The sequence below is a fragment of the Mesoplodon densirostris genome, chromosome 5 (assembly GCF_025265405.1).
Source record: "Mesoplodon densirostris isolate mMesDen1 chromosome 5, mMesDen1 primary haplotype, whole genome shotgun sequence".
NCBI lineage: Eukaryota > Metazoa > Chordata > Mammalia > Artiodactyla > Ziphiidae > Mesoplodon > Mesoplodon densirostris.
In genome coordinates this window covers 147,857,820-147,873,371 of record NC_082665.1, presented here as the reverse complement: position 1 = coordinate 147,873,371, position 15,552 = coordinate 147,857,820, and the positions used below count along the sequence as shown (strand labels likewise).

The following is a 15,552-nucleotide window of genomic DNA, read 5'->3' as shown; positions in this document are numbered from 1 at the left end:
TGAGCCTGACCAAGCCGCTCTTCCTGGCCCCTGACCCACTCCTGGAGACCAGGAGACTGGCTCAGCGGTTCCGGTGCTCCAGACCTCCATTAAGGGAAGAGCTTATTCATGGGCCGACTGTCTTGGGTCTGACCCAGGTTCCTGGCCCATCCCCTCCTGCCCATCTGGCTGCAAGAAGCCCTGGTCCACCCCTGGTTTCCACCCACCACCAGGGGGCTCTTCCCAGCCTGGAGCTCCAGCCTTGGCTAGTGAGAGGCCCAGACAAGAGCAGAAGGACACCTAACCTCGGGCGAAAGGTCTTGCGCTTCCTGCCTGCCCACAGCCAGGAGGTAGAGTAGTGCACGCTTCACTTAGGCAAAGGGGGAAGCAGGCCCAGAACACCCTCTGGAGTAGGGTGCGGGGCCATCCCAGAGGACCTCCTAGGTCCCCGTGTTACAGTCCCTTGGTGCATGTACTGCACTGGCAAAGATTTCTCCCAGGTCCCCCTGAGAACTGGACACTCTCCCCCACCAGAACCCAAGTACTCTGGCTGGGCAGTTCGAGGCAGCGGGGATGACCAAGAATTTGTGTGTAAATGTGAGGAGAGGGGCTCATCTTGTCAGTGCTGAGTGTGAGGATGTTTACATGCATACAAGTGCGCACATACTCCTCATTCAATGCCATGTGTAGCAACTCATTACCCAGGACATGCAGAACTTGGCAGCGTATTTATATCAAGCTATTTACGTTGCATTTACAATACACTCTGGCAAACATATATACATATACCCACATGGTCTGGCCATCTAGACCAGACTGTATACGCTAAGGCATAATTGCTACATATCAGGAACTCTCTTAAATACTTTTGTCCTTCCTTAGGGAATTCCTTAAATCATCTTCTCTAACAGAAACTCAAAAGTGCAAAGGGGGAGAGGAAAGAAAGGAAATGAAAGATGAAGAAAATCAACCATTGCCCCGAACTTGTAACACTGGGGGGAAATGACCAAACTGTAGAGATTTGGAGAACCTCCTGGGGCTGGAATTAGAGACAGATGTCTTTCTGCGGGCATCCATGGGGAAGTGGGGTATGACTTGGCTCCCTTCTCTCAACTCCTCTAATCCCTGTGTAGACCAGGAATCCCTCCCCGATTCCTCCATCTCATCCTCTGAACTGGGTGAGGCTACTGCTCTTTCCCCAGTCGTGGGTGCCTCTCGCCTTTCAGTTCTTGGGGGACAGAGAAAGGCTCTGTCCTTCAGCGCTGGCCTAGGCCAACTTCCCCACCTCACTGGAGGCTCTGCCCAGAAGACTTCCCTTCTCTTCTTTCTCTGCTTGGAATAGCAGTTGTGGGGTGCTGAGAGTCAGCCTTGGAACAGAGAGCCTCGACCAGCTGAAGCAAAGGCTCTGTATGTATTCTCTGTTTTCATTCAACAAACCAAAATTATATACCCAGAACATAACTGCATATGTTACCAATGACTTATGAATGCAACACACGCTGTGGTCCCAGTAACCATTCCCTGAATATTAGCCATATGATTATTACAATGCCTAAAATATATGCCCTCTCTGAGGGTGAATGACAGATATACACACCTCTCTCCCTGTCACCAGGACGTGACTTACACTGTACACACACATTTGCAGCAGGCATAGACTATACAACTACCAATGAGATACATGTTCCCATCACAGAAAGCACGGGCAAGCAGCAGCCATCTACTTTCTTTTCCCCACCTCACCTTAGCCAGACAAAGGTGGAACAGGTTGCCAGAAGCACCCAGACACCAAGCCTGACCAGCCTCTTGGGTTTCTCGCCTGCCGGGGTTGAACCTCATCTGCAGCCTGCTCTGGTTCCCCTGGCCCTGGCAGGCTCCAGTCCCGGTCTCAGGGTGATGCTCCTCAGAACCGCACGGCTTCATCCTCCACCTTCCAGCCTCCCCGGGATGCCCGAGGAAGAAGTGGGATTTCTGAGCCTGAGCCACTTCCCCTTGGGGCCAACTACACACAACAGGGCTCCCACTCTAACACTGCCAAGGCGTAACCACCAGTATAGGCTGAAGTGGGAGGCCTGCAGGCTCATTCCTTGCCACGGGTAGCTCCTCCCGGCTTACTGGTCGGCCTGGACCTGTGGCCACTGCTGTACAGGCTGGGTGGGGGGCAGTGAGCAACACGTGGCTGCGAGCAGGGTCCAGCTCAAGCTGCGCCGCTGCAGTGGCAGCAAGAGTTGGCTGATACTTGTCATCCCACCGAACGACTGAAAGCTGACCACCTCTAATCCCCCTCTCAGCCCCGGCCTGTAATCCGGTCGAACTCCCCTGTGCCTGCGCGGAAGCACCAGTCTGAATTCGTTATTTGAAGAGTCTCAGTAAGGAAAAAGAGAGAGAAAATATTACATTTCTACAGCCAGGCCGTACTTTCACCTATCTCTGATATTGCCAAATCTCTTGCACATATCTCAAGGTAAATGAATCCTGACCATTAAAAATAAGGCAATCAGTCACTCGTTACATTTGTACAGAGGTTTTCAGCTTACAGAGCATTTCCGCAACCAGGATTTTATCTATTTGGAATAAACTCTTCTGGCTGTTAGATTTAACTGGAAAAATTGAAAAGCGTGAAGACAACATAATAAAAACACAGCCCATACACCTAGCACGGCTGTGGAGGAGGTAAAGTTCAAACTTGCATGGATGCAAAAATAGAACAAATCCTACATACAGTCACGCCTTGTGAAAGAACCACGGCAAATAATGTCTCTGCGATGACGTGAAACAGCCTCAACAGACCAGCGATGACACAGAAAACAAACAATCCCCGGGAAGACAAAGCAGCAGCGACAACCACAAAGGTCCCCCGCTCCGGCTGCCCTCAACCCTTGTTTATCTGAAAAAGGATAAATTTTTGCTGAAAATCTCCCTCTTTTAACTAGCTGCTGAACAAACTTAGGCGCGACGTAAATAACATAAGTCCGTGTGAAAAGAAAGAACAAAAAATTTATTCGGGAATCGACAAGACAAAACAACAACAAACAAACAACAAAACAACAAAAGTGCTCTAGTTCTTTCTAGAAAAATTTGGTCCTCCAAACGACACACTACAGAACAACCAGGTCTAGAGTTTTGGGCCAGCAGGCTCGGGGCCACAAGCCCGCCTGGTCCGACTGCTGCCGGGTTTCACATTTCTCCTGCCCAAGGTGGGAGAAGCAAGACGTTTGAAAAACAAAAATCAGGGAGGGGATGAGTTGTCCCTGCAGCTTCCGCCTGGCAGGCAGTGATCTCCCGGCGCTCGGGGGTTTGCATCGGAAGATAGGGGAAAATTTTTGATTTTTGTTTTAAAAGATAGGTTGAGGGGGGACATCCTCTAGTTTGCAGAGGAAACCGTCTGTTACTGGGAATATTCTCCTGCCTCTGTGAACACAGCTTTTTGAAGGGCCGACAGGAATTCTACATCAAATCTCCTGTAGAGATTTTCATGTTTTGCTTTAGCAAACTCCAAGGCCACAATACTTCGCCGGTTTTCCGGTGAGATTTTCTTTAAAAAAATATTTTTTTTGATATCATCTAAAATAGCCCTCCCCATCTTTTTAGCAAAACATTAGCCAGCCGCCCGGGCCTGAAGGGGCCCGAAGCGCCGGGATGGAGAGCGAGGGAAACGCAGCCCCTCTCCGAGCCCCGATGCGGTGTAAACCCGGGCGCAGGCGGCCGAGCGAGGCGGCCCCGGCTCCCTGCTCCGGCCCAGCCCCCGCCCGGCCCAGTGGGCCCCAGCAAGGGGCTTCTGAACAGCTCCAAGAAGGTACGCGGAGCAAATACACTTTCGTCCCTTTCTCGGTCGGCACGGGTCTCGTTGCCCGCCCAGGCCGGCGCTTCTAGCCAAGGATGGCGCGGCAGCCGGACGGAGAGAGCCGAGCGCGAGCGCACCGACCTGTGAGAGAAGGCCAGGAGGTCTGCGCCGCCGACGCCCGGCTGCACCTCGGCCCCGGGCACTTCCTCTCCGCCGTGAATTTTGGCAACCGGTGTCCAGCCTGGACGCTGGGGCGCCCGGAGAAGACTAGGCCTGTAGAAAACGCGTGGAGAGGCGGCCTGTAGGCCGGAGGAGCGAAAGGGCATAGAGGGCAGGGAGGCGAGCACAGGAGGAGAAGCGGAGACAAAGAGGAGCGAGGGGAGCCGAGGGGAGCCGAGGGGAGCGCGGAGGCGCAGAGGGGCCGTGGGCGCTGGCTCAGGGGGCGGCCCCAGCGGGCGCGCGGTCTGGCTGGCGGCGGTGGCTGCGTCCAAGGCCGGCGTCGCGTGTTCCTGCATCCTCGCAGCCGGCGGGCCCTGGCCTTTCAGAGATCGAGGCGCGAGTGCAGCGCGCCGGTCTTGCTGTCGTGGTCCCAGTAAGAGCAATGCATCATGGCGAGCTCGGGCTGCCGGGCGCAGGCGAACTGCAGGCCGGGTGCGTTGGTGGGCGCGGGCGCCGGGGGCGCGGCAGTAGCCGGGCTGGCGGGGCTGAGCTGGCCGGGGGGCGGTGCGGCGGCCCCGTGGTGCGGCGGGGCCGGCGGGGGTGCGGCAGCCGCGTGCAGATGGTGTGCGTGCGGGTGTGAGTGGGGGTGAGGCGGCGGCGGCGGGGGCGCGGCGGGCGGGCCTCCCAGGCCGTTGTACGAGTTCACTACGCCGGGAGGCAGCGCCATGCTCTGCACGCGTGAGTACGGCCCGTACGAGGCAGCCGGGCCCGCCAGCCCCTTGACCACAGCGGCCGCGCCTGGGCTGCCCGGGCCTGCGGCCGCCGCTGCTGCGGCCGCCGCCGCAGCGGCCGCCGCCATCTGGCACGAGGCGTAGGGCATGGGCGAGGGCGGCTGCGGTAGCGGCCACGAGTTGTTGAGGAAGCCGGACTGCAGGTACTTGGGGGGCGCCAGGTAGCCGTAGCCGTCGGTCCCCGCGCCTGCCACGCCGCAGCCACCCGCGGCACCTCCGGCCCCAAAGAGCCCCTTGCCCGGCTGGAAGTGCGCGGGCGGCGGCCTGAAGGGTCGTTTCATGCGGCGGCGGCGCCGGTAGTTGCCCTTCTCGAACATGTCCTCGCAGGCCGGGTCCAGCGTCCAGTAGTTGCCCTTGCGCTCGCCGCCGCCCTCGCGCGGCACCTTGATGAAGCACTCGTTGAGGCTGAGGTTGTGGCGGATGCTATTCTGCCAGCCCTTCTTGTTCTTCTCGTAGAACGGGAACTTGGCGATAATGTACTGGTAGATGCCGGACAGCGTGAGCCTCTTCTCGGCGCTCTCACGGATCGCCATGGCGATGAGCGCCACGTACGAGTATGGGGGCTTCTGCGCCGGGTCCGGTTTCTCCGGGGCTGTCCCGGCGCCGCCGCCGCCACCCTTGCCCGGGCTCGGCGGCGGCGGCGGCGCCTCGGGCTCCTTGGCCGCGCGGCCGGTCTCCGGGGCCAGCAGGGCCCCCGCGGCGTCCTCGGACTCGGGATAGCTAGCCATCATGACAAAGCCGGCGCGCCGCGGCCGGGTAGTCCCTGCTCTTTTCCGCTGGCGCTGGCGCGGCAAAGAGTCCCGGCGCACAAGTCCGCTCACGGCCGAGTCTCAAACTTCTGGAGACTGCGGATGCCGCCCGCGCTCTCGCTGGCGGCCTCTCGCGCCTCTCTCTTCTTTCCCTTCCCCTAGGGAGAGGTCGGCGGGAGTGGAACTCAGCCTCTGGCCATGGGCAGTCCGCCCAACAGAGAGGGGCTCCGGCTCCGCCGCCCCTCCCCGCCCAGGCCAGTCCCCGCCTCGGTGGGTTTTCTTTTCTGCGCTCTTCCCCTCCCCCCACTCCGGTTTCCCGAGGCAAGACCCGCGTCTCTGGCGGAGCTGCCTCCTGGAGTCCCTAGTGCGCCAGGAGCCTCGCTCTGTTCTGATTCGTATGGGCTCCGCCGAGTTCCGCTTGCGTCAGGCGCCTTCGCCCCTATAGCGGGGCGGCCAGTCGCGCATGGGAGAGTTCATCTCCAAGTCACTTTTTGTAAACGCCCCGAACAGCCCGGACCGGCCTGCCCCCTCCCGACGAGCTTAGGGGGCCCGGCGGACAGCCGCGCTCACGCTCTCACAAGCCCTTGAATCTGCCGGTGCTCGCTCTGCGGACTGGGCCGGGAGATGCCGAGGGCCTCGGCGGGGTCCGTCCGCACTTGGCCCGTGCCCTGGGAGCTCGGGCCCTAGCGGGGAGAGGCGCGCGAAGCCTCCTCGCAGCTTCCAGGTGAAAGAAAACGACTCCTTTGCTCTGCCCTTCGCTGCTGGCTGGGGGCTGAACTTCTAGCTCCGGTCCGGGAGAGGGGCGGGACGGCGAGGGGGCCGGACGAGGGTGGGGTGCAGAGAGCTGCGCGTTGGCTTTGGGAAATTCAGCCCAGAAACGCGTGTCACTGAACGAAGAAACCTCGGCCTGGCCTGTCCCTTGCGCTCTCAGGGTGACTGGGCCGGGACGGAGCCGGGGAAGAAGATCGCTGGGAAGAGGGGCCCGGGGGCTCCGCCTGAAGCCCCTGCACCCTTCCTTGCGCCGCTCCTGGACCTAGGGACCAGACCCCTACTCAGTAACCGTGTCGTAATCCTACGGGTTGGATGTGTGCTTTCACACACAGAGACTCCCTTTAACCAAGTAGACCCCACTCTGCTCCTGTGCCGACACAGCAGCAGATGTTGCCGTGGGGCTTTGGGGGACTGTATATGTATGTGCACCGCATCACAAATAGAAGTCATGGGGAGGGTCTGTCCTTGTGACACGTGAGATACCAGCTGTCCGGGTGTGCGTGTGCTGGTGCAGAAACACAGGTATGCACATATACAAGGTGTGATATTTATATTTATGGGGTAAAACACATTTATACTTATAGATATGTAATGGTATATGTGTATCATGTATCAGAGTAAATGTGGCTCATGAATATTGCATCTTCTTTCTTTTTCCTCTTTTCTCTCTCCTCCTCTCTCTCCTTTATTTATTCTTTCCTTCCCTTCCCCATTTCCCCTTTTCTTTCTTTCTCAATTCTTCCTGCCTCTCTCGCTGCCGGTGTATATAATCTATCACAGCCTAGGAAGAAAAACAGGCTGTAAGGGAGGTACTTGTTCAAATCTCTCTCCTGACAAGACATTGGTTCGATCTTTCTCCAGGGCTGAGGGGTGAATTCTCACCTACTTTCAGCAGAAGTCTGATTGGGACCTAGTTGCATGCAGGGAGGTTGTCTCAGGGGAATCAGTGCTGGCAAAATAGTCAGGTGTGTCTTTTAACAGTTAACTCAGCCTTAACAAAAAGTCTGCAATCCTAAAGTGTGAGAGAGATGGCCGGCGTTTTGAGTCTTCATGCCCCAAACCCCTTGTCGCCGACGGGGCCAGGATACTTTGTGGAGGAAGGTGAACTGAATGGATGTCATGCGGGTGTGTATAGTGGTTGGCATGTCTGGAGTGGCTGGCCCAGTGCCTGTCACTACCTCTTCCTCCCAAGCTGCCCAGTCTCTGAGGAAGCCTGAAGAGCCACTGGTGGCCTATGGGCCTTTCCCCCAGCATCCACAGGCCACCCTCATGTGCGGCCTCTTCCCACTCAGGCCCCTGATCTGCATTCTGAGATTAAACGAAAGGAGGACAGGGTGGTCAGGCTCTTTGGAATTCAGCATCTTGAAGATGACTCCAGAGAGCTCAGCAGGGCTCTCCTAAACTCACCTCACTAAATACCTTTCTCCACCCGCCATTGAAAAGGTCCCAAGTGGCTTGATTGTTTTCTTTCACTGCTTCCAACATACACCGGGGCAATCAGCTCTTTCTTCAAAACTTCTGTGGTTGCTTCCTGAGCAAGAGCGAAGGTGTGTTCTGCTTCCTTACCCCCATTAGGTGCCCAGGCTATGGGTGGGAGTGGTGTGAGTTGGGTTTGGGGCTGCTGCAGATTGACCTCACTGTCCATCCTCCCCCAGGGCCTTGGCAGGGGAAAATACAGCTGGGGGGTGGGGGGCTGCTCTCTCCTCTGCTTTTTTCTGACCACCCAGGCTGGCGCCCTCTCCCTCTCCCTCTCCCTCTCCCTCTCCCTCTCTCCCCCTTGCAGGCATTTCCGCTGCTGGCCTGCAGCAGCCAGGTGTGACAGCATTGTTGTGTGTGTCATCACTTCCCTGAATTCCACACTTGGCTCCCTTTCCAGCCCTTAAGGAGTGTGTGTGTGTGTGTGTGTGTGTGTGCGCGCGCGTGTGTAGGGGTTGGGGGTAAAGGAAGGGGTTGCTCTCAAGGATTTTCTGAGTGGGAAGGAAGAGGAGTCCTGCTCCCAGGTACCGATCTCTCCAGGAGGCGGTGGGGCGTGCCTTGGTTTACTTCTCAGCCCTCTTGGGCAGGCTGGGTAGGGCCCTGCTTCTGGGCGAGGTCGGGATCCCGCCGGCAAGACAGACCGCGCCGAGGCTTGTGTGGGGCCCCAGGGCGTTGCGGCGCGCAGGGCTCCGGCTCAGTGACCTTGGGGCGGTGCCCACGTCCAAGGGCCGGGCGGAGCTCCCAGCCTCTCCGGCCCGGGTTTCTCGGCGGCCCGCAGCTGCGGCTCCGGTCTTCCAGCCCGAGCACCGCCGGCGGACGCCGTGGAGACCCGCCGACCTAGCGCGGCTGCCGGCCCCGCGTCTGCCCCGCGCGGCGGAGGCCCCGACAGCCGGAGCGAGCTGTGCCCTCCGCTCTGATGGAGCGAGGCGCTCCTCTTCCCACGGCCGGGAATCCTGCAACAGCGCTGGAGCGGCCCGCGCCTTGGGAGCCTGGAGGCTGGGCCCCGCCAGGTGAGCCGCCCGGAGGCCCCGAGGCAGGCAGAGGAGCTTCCCTGGCCCCGCTCAGCTGGCCTCGAGCCGCCGCCGGCGGAGACCCCCGAACACCCACCGCTCCCCGCTCCTGCGGGGCGAGAGGGAACTCTGCGGCGCCACGGCGGGAAAAGGGAAGCTTGAATACGCGTGGTGATTAGTACATACCCGCGCGACTCCACACCTCAACAGCTGTCAGCACCATCCCGGCCCACCTCACCCCACGGACTCCAGGTCTCTCTACTCAGGTCACATTCCTCCATCCATCCTACTCTCTTAGTCAACCCCTGTTATCCCCTCCAGTTCCCCTTTCCCCCACTACTCTCTCACACTCACCTGTCACATATACTAGTTCAGATCCTGCACATTTTGGTGGAAAACCTGTCAGTCTGATGCTGGGACTCTAAGCCTCTTCACACACTCCCACACCCAGCTATCTCAAGACTGATCTCTTGGCTGAATGTCTGCAAGTCTGACTCCCAGAAGCCTGCTGATTCTCTGATGTCCTTGGCCTGCGGTTAGGATGACTGGGCTGCCACCTGGATGTCACCATGGCGAGGTTGCTGTTCAGAGTTCTTTTGAGAAGCTCAGGTACAGAACATATACCTGATGCACTTGAACACACACAGGCCACTCACACAGGCTTCATCTCTGTCTTGTAGCTGTGCTTGCTGCCGGAACTGACAGGCTGCAGGGAAGTTTGCACGGTTCTCAACCGTGCACACAGCCACACGGCGCCAGGCCCCAGGCCAGCCGGTATTATTCTGCCTGGTTAGGATTAGCAGAGTCACTTACCCAAATATGTGCTTGGGAGAGAGAGTGAGAAAGAGTAGGGAAGTGGTGAGAGAGAGAGAGAGAGAGAGAGAGAGAGAGAGAGAGAGAGAGGACGCTATTACCCATTCTGGGGAAGAACTCACAGACCAGAGCTGAGAGCTGTTTCCAGTTGGTAAGTATCTTGCTGAATTTCCCCCCACCCCACACTGGGCCTGCGGGTGGCTGGGCTGGGAGTCAGCAGGCCAGAGTTCTGGGTTCCTCCTTACCTTACTGATGTTGGGCTTCAAGTCCATCAGCACCTCTTTGCCCCAAGGAGTGTACGCCCTACCCTGTACCAGGCAGACTGCAGTGCAGTTGCAGACCTTTTTCCTGGTTGAGCCTAATTCAGAAAGAAAAGGCAGAGGGAGTGGTTCCTGGGCCATGTCAGGACCTCTCCCTTCCAAAGACCTCTGGAATGCTCCCAGAGAGAGAAGTCTAGGGTGGCAGGAGCTGCTGGCCAGCTTCCTCTGGTATCCTATAGCTCTGACTCCCATGGCCCAAAGCCATTTTCTTCGGCTCTGAGCAGTGAATACCCTGACAGTAGGCCCAAACACATGCTTGAGAGCGTGATGTAATCTGGTTTAAAGTTGCCTTTTTCCGTATCCAAACTGTAAGCCTTCATGGGCAGAGACTGCGTCCTCCACTTCTCACTCAGTGCTTCGCACCAGGGTGGGCTTAATGCACTGTCGTGGAATTGGAACTTGGCTGTGCTCCACAGAGAATTGAGAGATGCCACTTCCCTTGTTATGAAGCTGGAATTTCTAAGAAAGGGACTGCAGGTGGGGGGAAGAGTGGCTGGACCATAGAGGGCCAGCTCAGGATCTGAGAGTTCTCTGTCGTCTGGGGCTATCTGCTCATTATGGTGGTACAGCCGTGCTGCTGAACCTTAGGCAGGGACACAGGACATCTTCGTGGTTCCCCCATCCCTCCCCCACCCCCTGATCAGGGCGAGGATATGTCTGAAACAGTCAAACTTAACTTTACTAGAAAGAGAGAGGCCTCTGCATCTGTGGCAGCTAGCTTGTAAGGTAAGGCCTGCTGCCTGGAGCCCTAAGCAGGCCCATGAGGGGATGCCTGAAAGAGCTCTTCCTCCTGGTTCTCATTCATATTTCTCTCCAAAAATGGGCACCATCTAAAGAGGTCCATGTAGGAGGGCAGTTTTAGATGCCTAGCTCTGATGAAGTCCAGAGGAAGGGAGAAGGGCTGAGTTTTATGTTCCCTATGACTGGGCTTCCGAAGAAGATTTCCATCACGCCAAAATGGTGTGTGTATGTGTGTGTGCCGTTTAACTTACATATGGTAAACAATATGCACCTCAAGTGTACAGCTTGATGTATTTTTACATATAGCATGTAGCCACCACTCTGATCAAGATACAGAGCTTTAACATTTCTGTCACCTCAGAAGATTCCCTCCTATCATTTCCTCATCCATACTTACTCCCAAAGGTAACAGGTATTCTGATTTCTGTCACCATAGATGAACTTTGCCTGCTTTGAGCTTCATATAAATGGGGCATACCACGTGTACTCTTTTTAGTGTGGTGTCTTCTGCATAATATGTTTCTGATATTTATTCATCTTGTTGCATGTATCAGATATTATTGCTGTGTAATATTCCACAGTTTGCTTATCCATTCACCTATTGATGGACATTTGTGTTGTTTCCGGTTTTGGGATATCGTAAATAAAGCTACTGTCAACGTTTTCTGCATGTCTTTTTGTGAAGGGCATTTCATTACTCCTGAATGATTACGTAGGAGAGTAGGCATCTGTTTAGTTTTAGTAGAAATTGCCAGTTTTCCAAAGTGGAAGAACAAATTACAGTGTTATACAGACAGACAGACATGCTGTAACAGGCCTTTTCCTTCTGGAAAGCATTCTTTAAAGACCGCTGTGTACCTCCAGCTATTATTATTATTGTCATCATTATAAAGGGTTAAGATAGCTATCCTTTATTAAACACTTATTTTGAACCAGGGACTTTACATGCGTTTTCTCATTTCATTTTTTTTTTTCGAGAGAAGGAAGGATTTATTACTTGCAGCAAGTAAGGAGAACACTAGGGATCTTTCCCAAAACTGTGTCTCATTTCATTTTTTTTTTTTTTTTTTTTTTTTTTTTGTGGTACGCGGGCCTCTCACTGTTGTGGCCTCTCCCGTTGCGGAGCACAGGCTCCGGACGCGCAGGCTCAGCGGCCATGGCTCACGGGCCCAGCCGCTCCACGGCATGTGGGATCCTCCCGGACTGGGGCACGAACCCGTGTCCCCTGCATCGGCAGGTGGACTCCCAACTACTGCGCCACCAGGAAAGCCCTCATTTCATTTTTATGACAGCTGAATTCCCTGGTGGTCCAGTGGTAAGCTGAGGGGTTGGTGCTATTCCCATTTGATAGATGAAGAAACTGAGGCTCACAGATGTTAAGTAGCTTGCTGAAGGCCCCCAGCCACTAAGGGGCAGTTTGACTTTGGAACCCTGAGTTTCACCTCTGAGTGTGTGCCTCTGTTGCTGCCAGGTCAGGAAGTCCTTCCTTCCATCTGACCAAATCTAAGCTGTTACTTATGAGGCCCATTTCCTATAACCTCTGGTCCTCCCCACATACATGGTCACACCCAGGCTTGAGATCTCTGTACACACACATATGCACACAGTCTTTGTCACAGCTATGCACACCCACTGTGAAGAAGATGGCCATGGGGACCAATTCATGAAAACCTCAAAGCTTGCCAAACCCAGGGCTCTGCAGCCTGACGGTGTTCCTCTCAGGGAATTTGCAGGAGAAGATTAGACCTGCAGAGATTAGGCCTGCAAAGAAAATTTGGGACAAGTCTGTTTTCGGATGCTTCTGAGAAGAATTCAGAGACCATCTTTCCCTGGGAAGAGGTGGGCATTTGGTCCTCCTCCCAACACGTTGAGCCAAGCCCATAACAGTGGTGATTTAGAGGCGTCAGCCTGGGGCATCCCTCTCTCTGCAGGTTCATCCAGGGATGTTCATCTGGGGTTGATGGGGATGATAGCCTGGAAATGTCACACCTTGCCTGGGAAAGTGGTAAGTGGGAAGGATGTGTGCGGCGTGTGCAGGGAGAGAGCTGCACTTCAGGACATAGCACTTGACTGAGCCCTGCAAGGAATGGTCCCCCTGGGAAGGAGAGCCAACAGCCTTCTTCTCAGGACCATATCCTGAGGACGTGGTTCCCAGGTATCCAAGGCCCTGGGCTTCACTGAGAGAAGTGTGCTACCCTGTGGGTGGAGACAATACGTGCGCACTCTACTGTGCACCGGGCCCCTCCTCAGGCTCCTTTTCAGACGAATTGAGGCCTTGCTGGGCTCTGGGTTTGTAATTCGGGGTAATTGCTGGCAGGCTGCTGTGGTGGCACAAGCAGGCTTTTGTTGGGGGAAACTGTGGTCCGGATGTTGGAGCTTTGGGTGGGAATCCTTTCCAGGATCCCTGTGTGCTCTGTTCCGGGCGCCTCTTGGCCCTTTTGCTAGGGGGCAGCACTTCCGAGGAATGGGAACCAGTAGCAGGTCTGAACAGGAAGGGCCCCCCATGTGGATGATGGGAGCTCAGGTCCAGAAATACACGAGGTCTGCTCTAGGCCACAGAGGTAGTGCAGGTGGAATGGAGGTCCTGGTGCCCGGTACGGTCACCGATGCACACCCACCACAGTCTGGGAGACACCGTGGGGGAGTAGTTAACACAGACCTCTGTCCCAGTTCTTACGGACATCAGCCTTGGAGATTATGGAACCTTCCTGAGCTTCAGAGTTTTAACATTTTGTCATTCTTTGAACAGGCAATATATTTGCGTCTACCAAAATTTAAAAAAATTTAGAAGTTGCTCGCTTCGGCAACAGATTAACTAAAATTGGAACAATACAGAGGAGATTAGCATGGCCCCTGGGCAAAGATGACATGCAAATTCATGAGGCATTCCTTATTTTTGTATAGCTGATTCACTTTGACATAAAGCAGAAACTAACACACCATTGTAAAGCAATTATACTCCAATAAAGATGTTTAAAAAAATATACAGAAGGCATGCAATGAAAAGTCTCCCACTTCTGTCCCCAAGTCACCCTTCTCACAGGCAGCCAGAGACCCTAGTGTCTTGTATATCCTCCTGGACATATTTTCTGCATATGCAAGCATACCACATATGTTTTCCTGCCCTCCCTCACTTTTTGCACATGGCAGCATCTAATGCACAGTGTCCCGCACCTTAGAAATCTTTCCATATCAATGCCTTCACTTTTTAGAGCTACATAGCATTAGCTTGTTTCCAGTCCTTTGCTTTTATAAATAATACTGTAATGTAAAATCTTGTATATACCTAATTTTGTAGGCGTGTGCATATATCTGTACAAAAATTTCTACAAGTATAGAGATGGGTCAAAGGGTATATGCATTTGTAACTTTGATAGATGTTACCAAATCACCCTCCTTATAGACTGAAGCAGTGTATGCTCCCACCAAAAGTGTATGGGATTCTTGTTTCTCCACAGTCTCACTAACACACATATTTCTTTTTATGAAATAAATCTTGCAGATATAGTCGAGGACCCCTCTGTATCCTTCCTTGATCCCTCTCTGTCCCTCTCACCTGAGGTGATTACCATGGTAAATATTCCCATAGGTGTTTTAATACTTGTGTGACAGGTATCCATTCCTAGGCAATACTTAGTATTGCTTTGTGTTTCATAACGTTATATAAATGGTATCCAACTGTTGCAGAAAGACATGTGCTTGCTTTTTCATTCAACCTTATGTTTGAGAAAAGCTCCTGGTTGATACACAAAGACAAACTCCATTCATTTTCACTTGGTTGCACCATTCCATTGTATGGACACAGCACGGTTTATTTATTCATGTTCCTGTTGAGGGATGTTGGGTTCTTTCCTATTCTTTAAGGTTACCGACTGGCCTGCTCTGGACGTTCCTGTATATGTCTGCTAGTGCACATGTGCTACAGTTTACCAAGAAGTGAGATTGCTGTATCAAAGGATTCAGATATCTTCAACTTTACTAGTTATTGCTGAACACAGCCTCAGCTTCTTCATCTGTCAAACAGAGAGAGTGATCCCTGTGCCCTGGGAAGTCAGTATCAGTGAGTGAGATGGTAGAGTGGGAGAGAACGTGGGCTTGAATTTCAATAGATCTATACTTAAATCCTGGCTCTTTGATCTACTTGCTGTGTGACTTTGGGCCGTTATCCAGCCTCTCTGTGCCTCAGTTCCCACATCTGCAAACAGTGATAATAGTATCTAGGTCACAGAATTCTGGAGAAGACTAAATAAGATACTGTGTGAAAAGTATTTAGCACCGGGTCTGGTACAGAGGAAGCACTAAAAAATCCCAGTGGTGATGATGATGATGATAATAATACCAACAATAATAATGTCTTTGATCTCTTTGTTTTTAGCCTGTTATTGTGGTGCATTTCAGGCCTATAAACTAAGAGAGAGAATAGTACAATGAACCTCCATCTGGTTTCCTCTATATCCCCACCCATTTCTTCACCCTTTCCCCACCAGATTCTTCTGAAGTCATTTCCAGGCATCATATCTATTACTTCACTTGTATATATGTCAGTTCATATCCCTAAAATATAAGCACTTAAAAAACATAGCTACAATACCATCATCATATCTAAAAATTGAGGGTGATTTTAAAAAAATTATTTATTTATTTTATTTATTTTTGTCTGCGTTGGGTCTTTGTTGCTGCGCACGGGCTTTCTCTAGTTGTGGCGAGCAGAGGCTATTCTTCATCGTGGTGTGCAGGCTTCTCATTGCAGTGGCTTCTCTCGTTGCAGAGCATGGGCTCTAGGCGCATGGGCTTCAGTAGTTGTGGCTCGCAGGCTCTACAGTGCAGGCTCAGTAGTTGTGGCGCACGGGCTTAGTTGCTCCACAGCATGTGGGATCTTCCCGGACCAGGGATCGAACCCATGTCCCCTGCAGGGGATTCTTTTTTTTTTTAAACATCTTTATTGGAGTACAATTGCTT

At 53.7% G+C, this 15,552-nt stretch overlaps 1 protein-coding gene and 1 non-coding gene across 2 annotated transcripts; one reads left to right on the top strand and one right to left on the bottom strand.

The window, feature by feature from the left end:
• Positions 1-4,105: 4,105 nt before the first annotated feature.
• Positions 4,106-5,444, bottom strand: FOXL2 (forkhead box L2). Its single transcript, XM_060100231.1, has one exon. The coding sequence runs from the start codon at positions 5,442-5,444 to the stop codon at positions 4,305-4,307; it is 1,140 nt and encodes a 379-aa protein (XP_059956214.1). The 3' UTR covers positions 4,106-4,304.
• A 7,940-nt stretch (positions 5,445-13,384) lies between these two features.
• Positions 13,385-13,491, top strand: LOC132491522 (U6 spliceosomal RNA). Its single transcript, XR_009532731.1, has one exon. It is a non-coding gene; the product is annotated as a U6 spliceosomal RNA (small nuclear RNA).
• Positions 13,492-15,552: the final 2,061 nt, after the last annotated feature.

Coding starts and splice junctions, on each gene's coding strand:
- FOXL2 (XM_060100231.1), bottom strand. CDS start 5,444: ATGATGGCTAGCTATCCCGAGTCCGAGGACGCCGCGGGGGCCCTGCTG.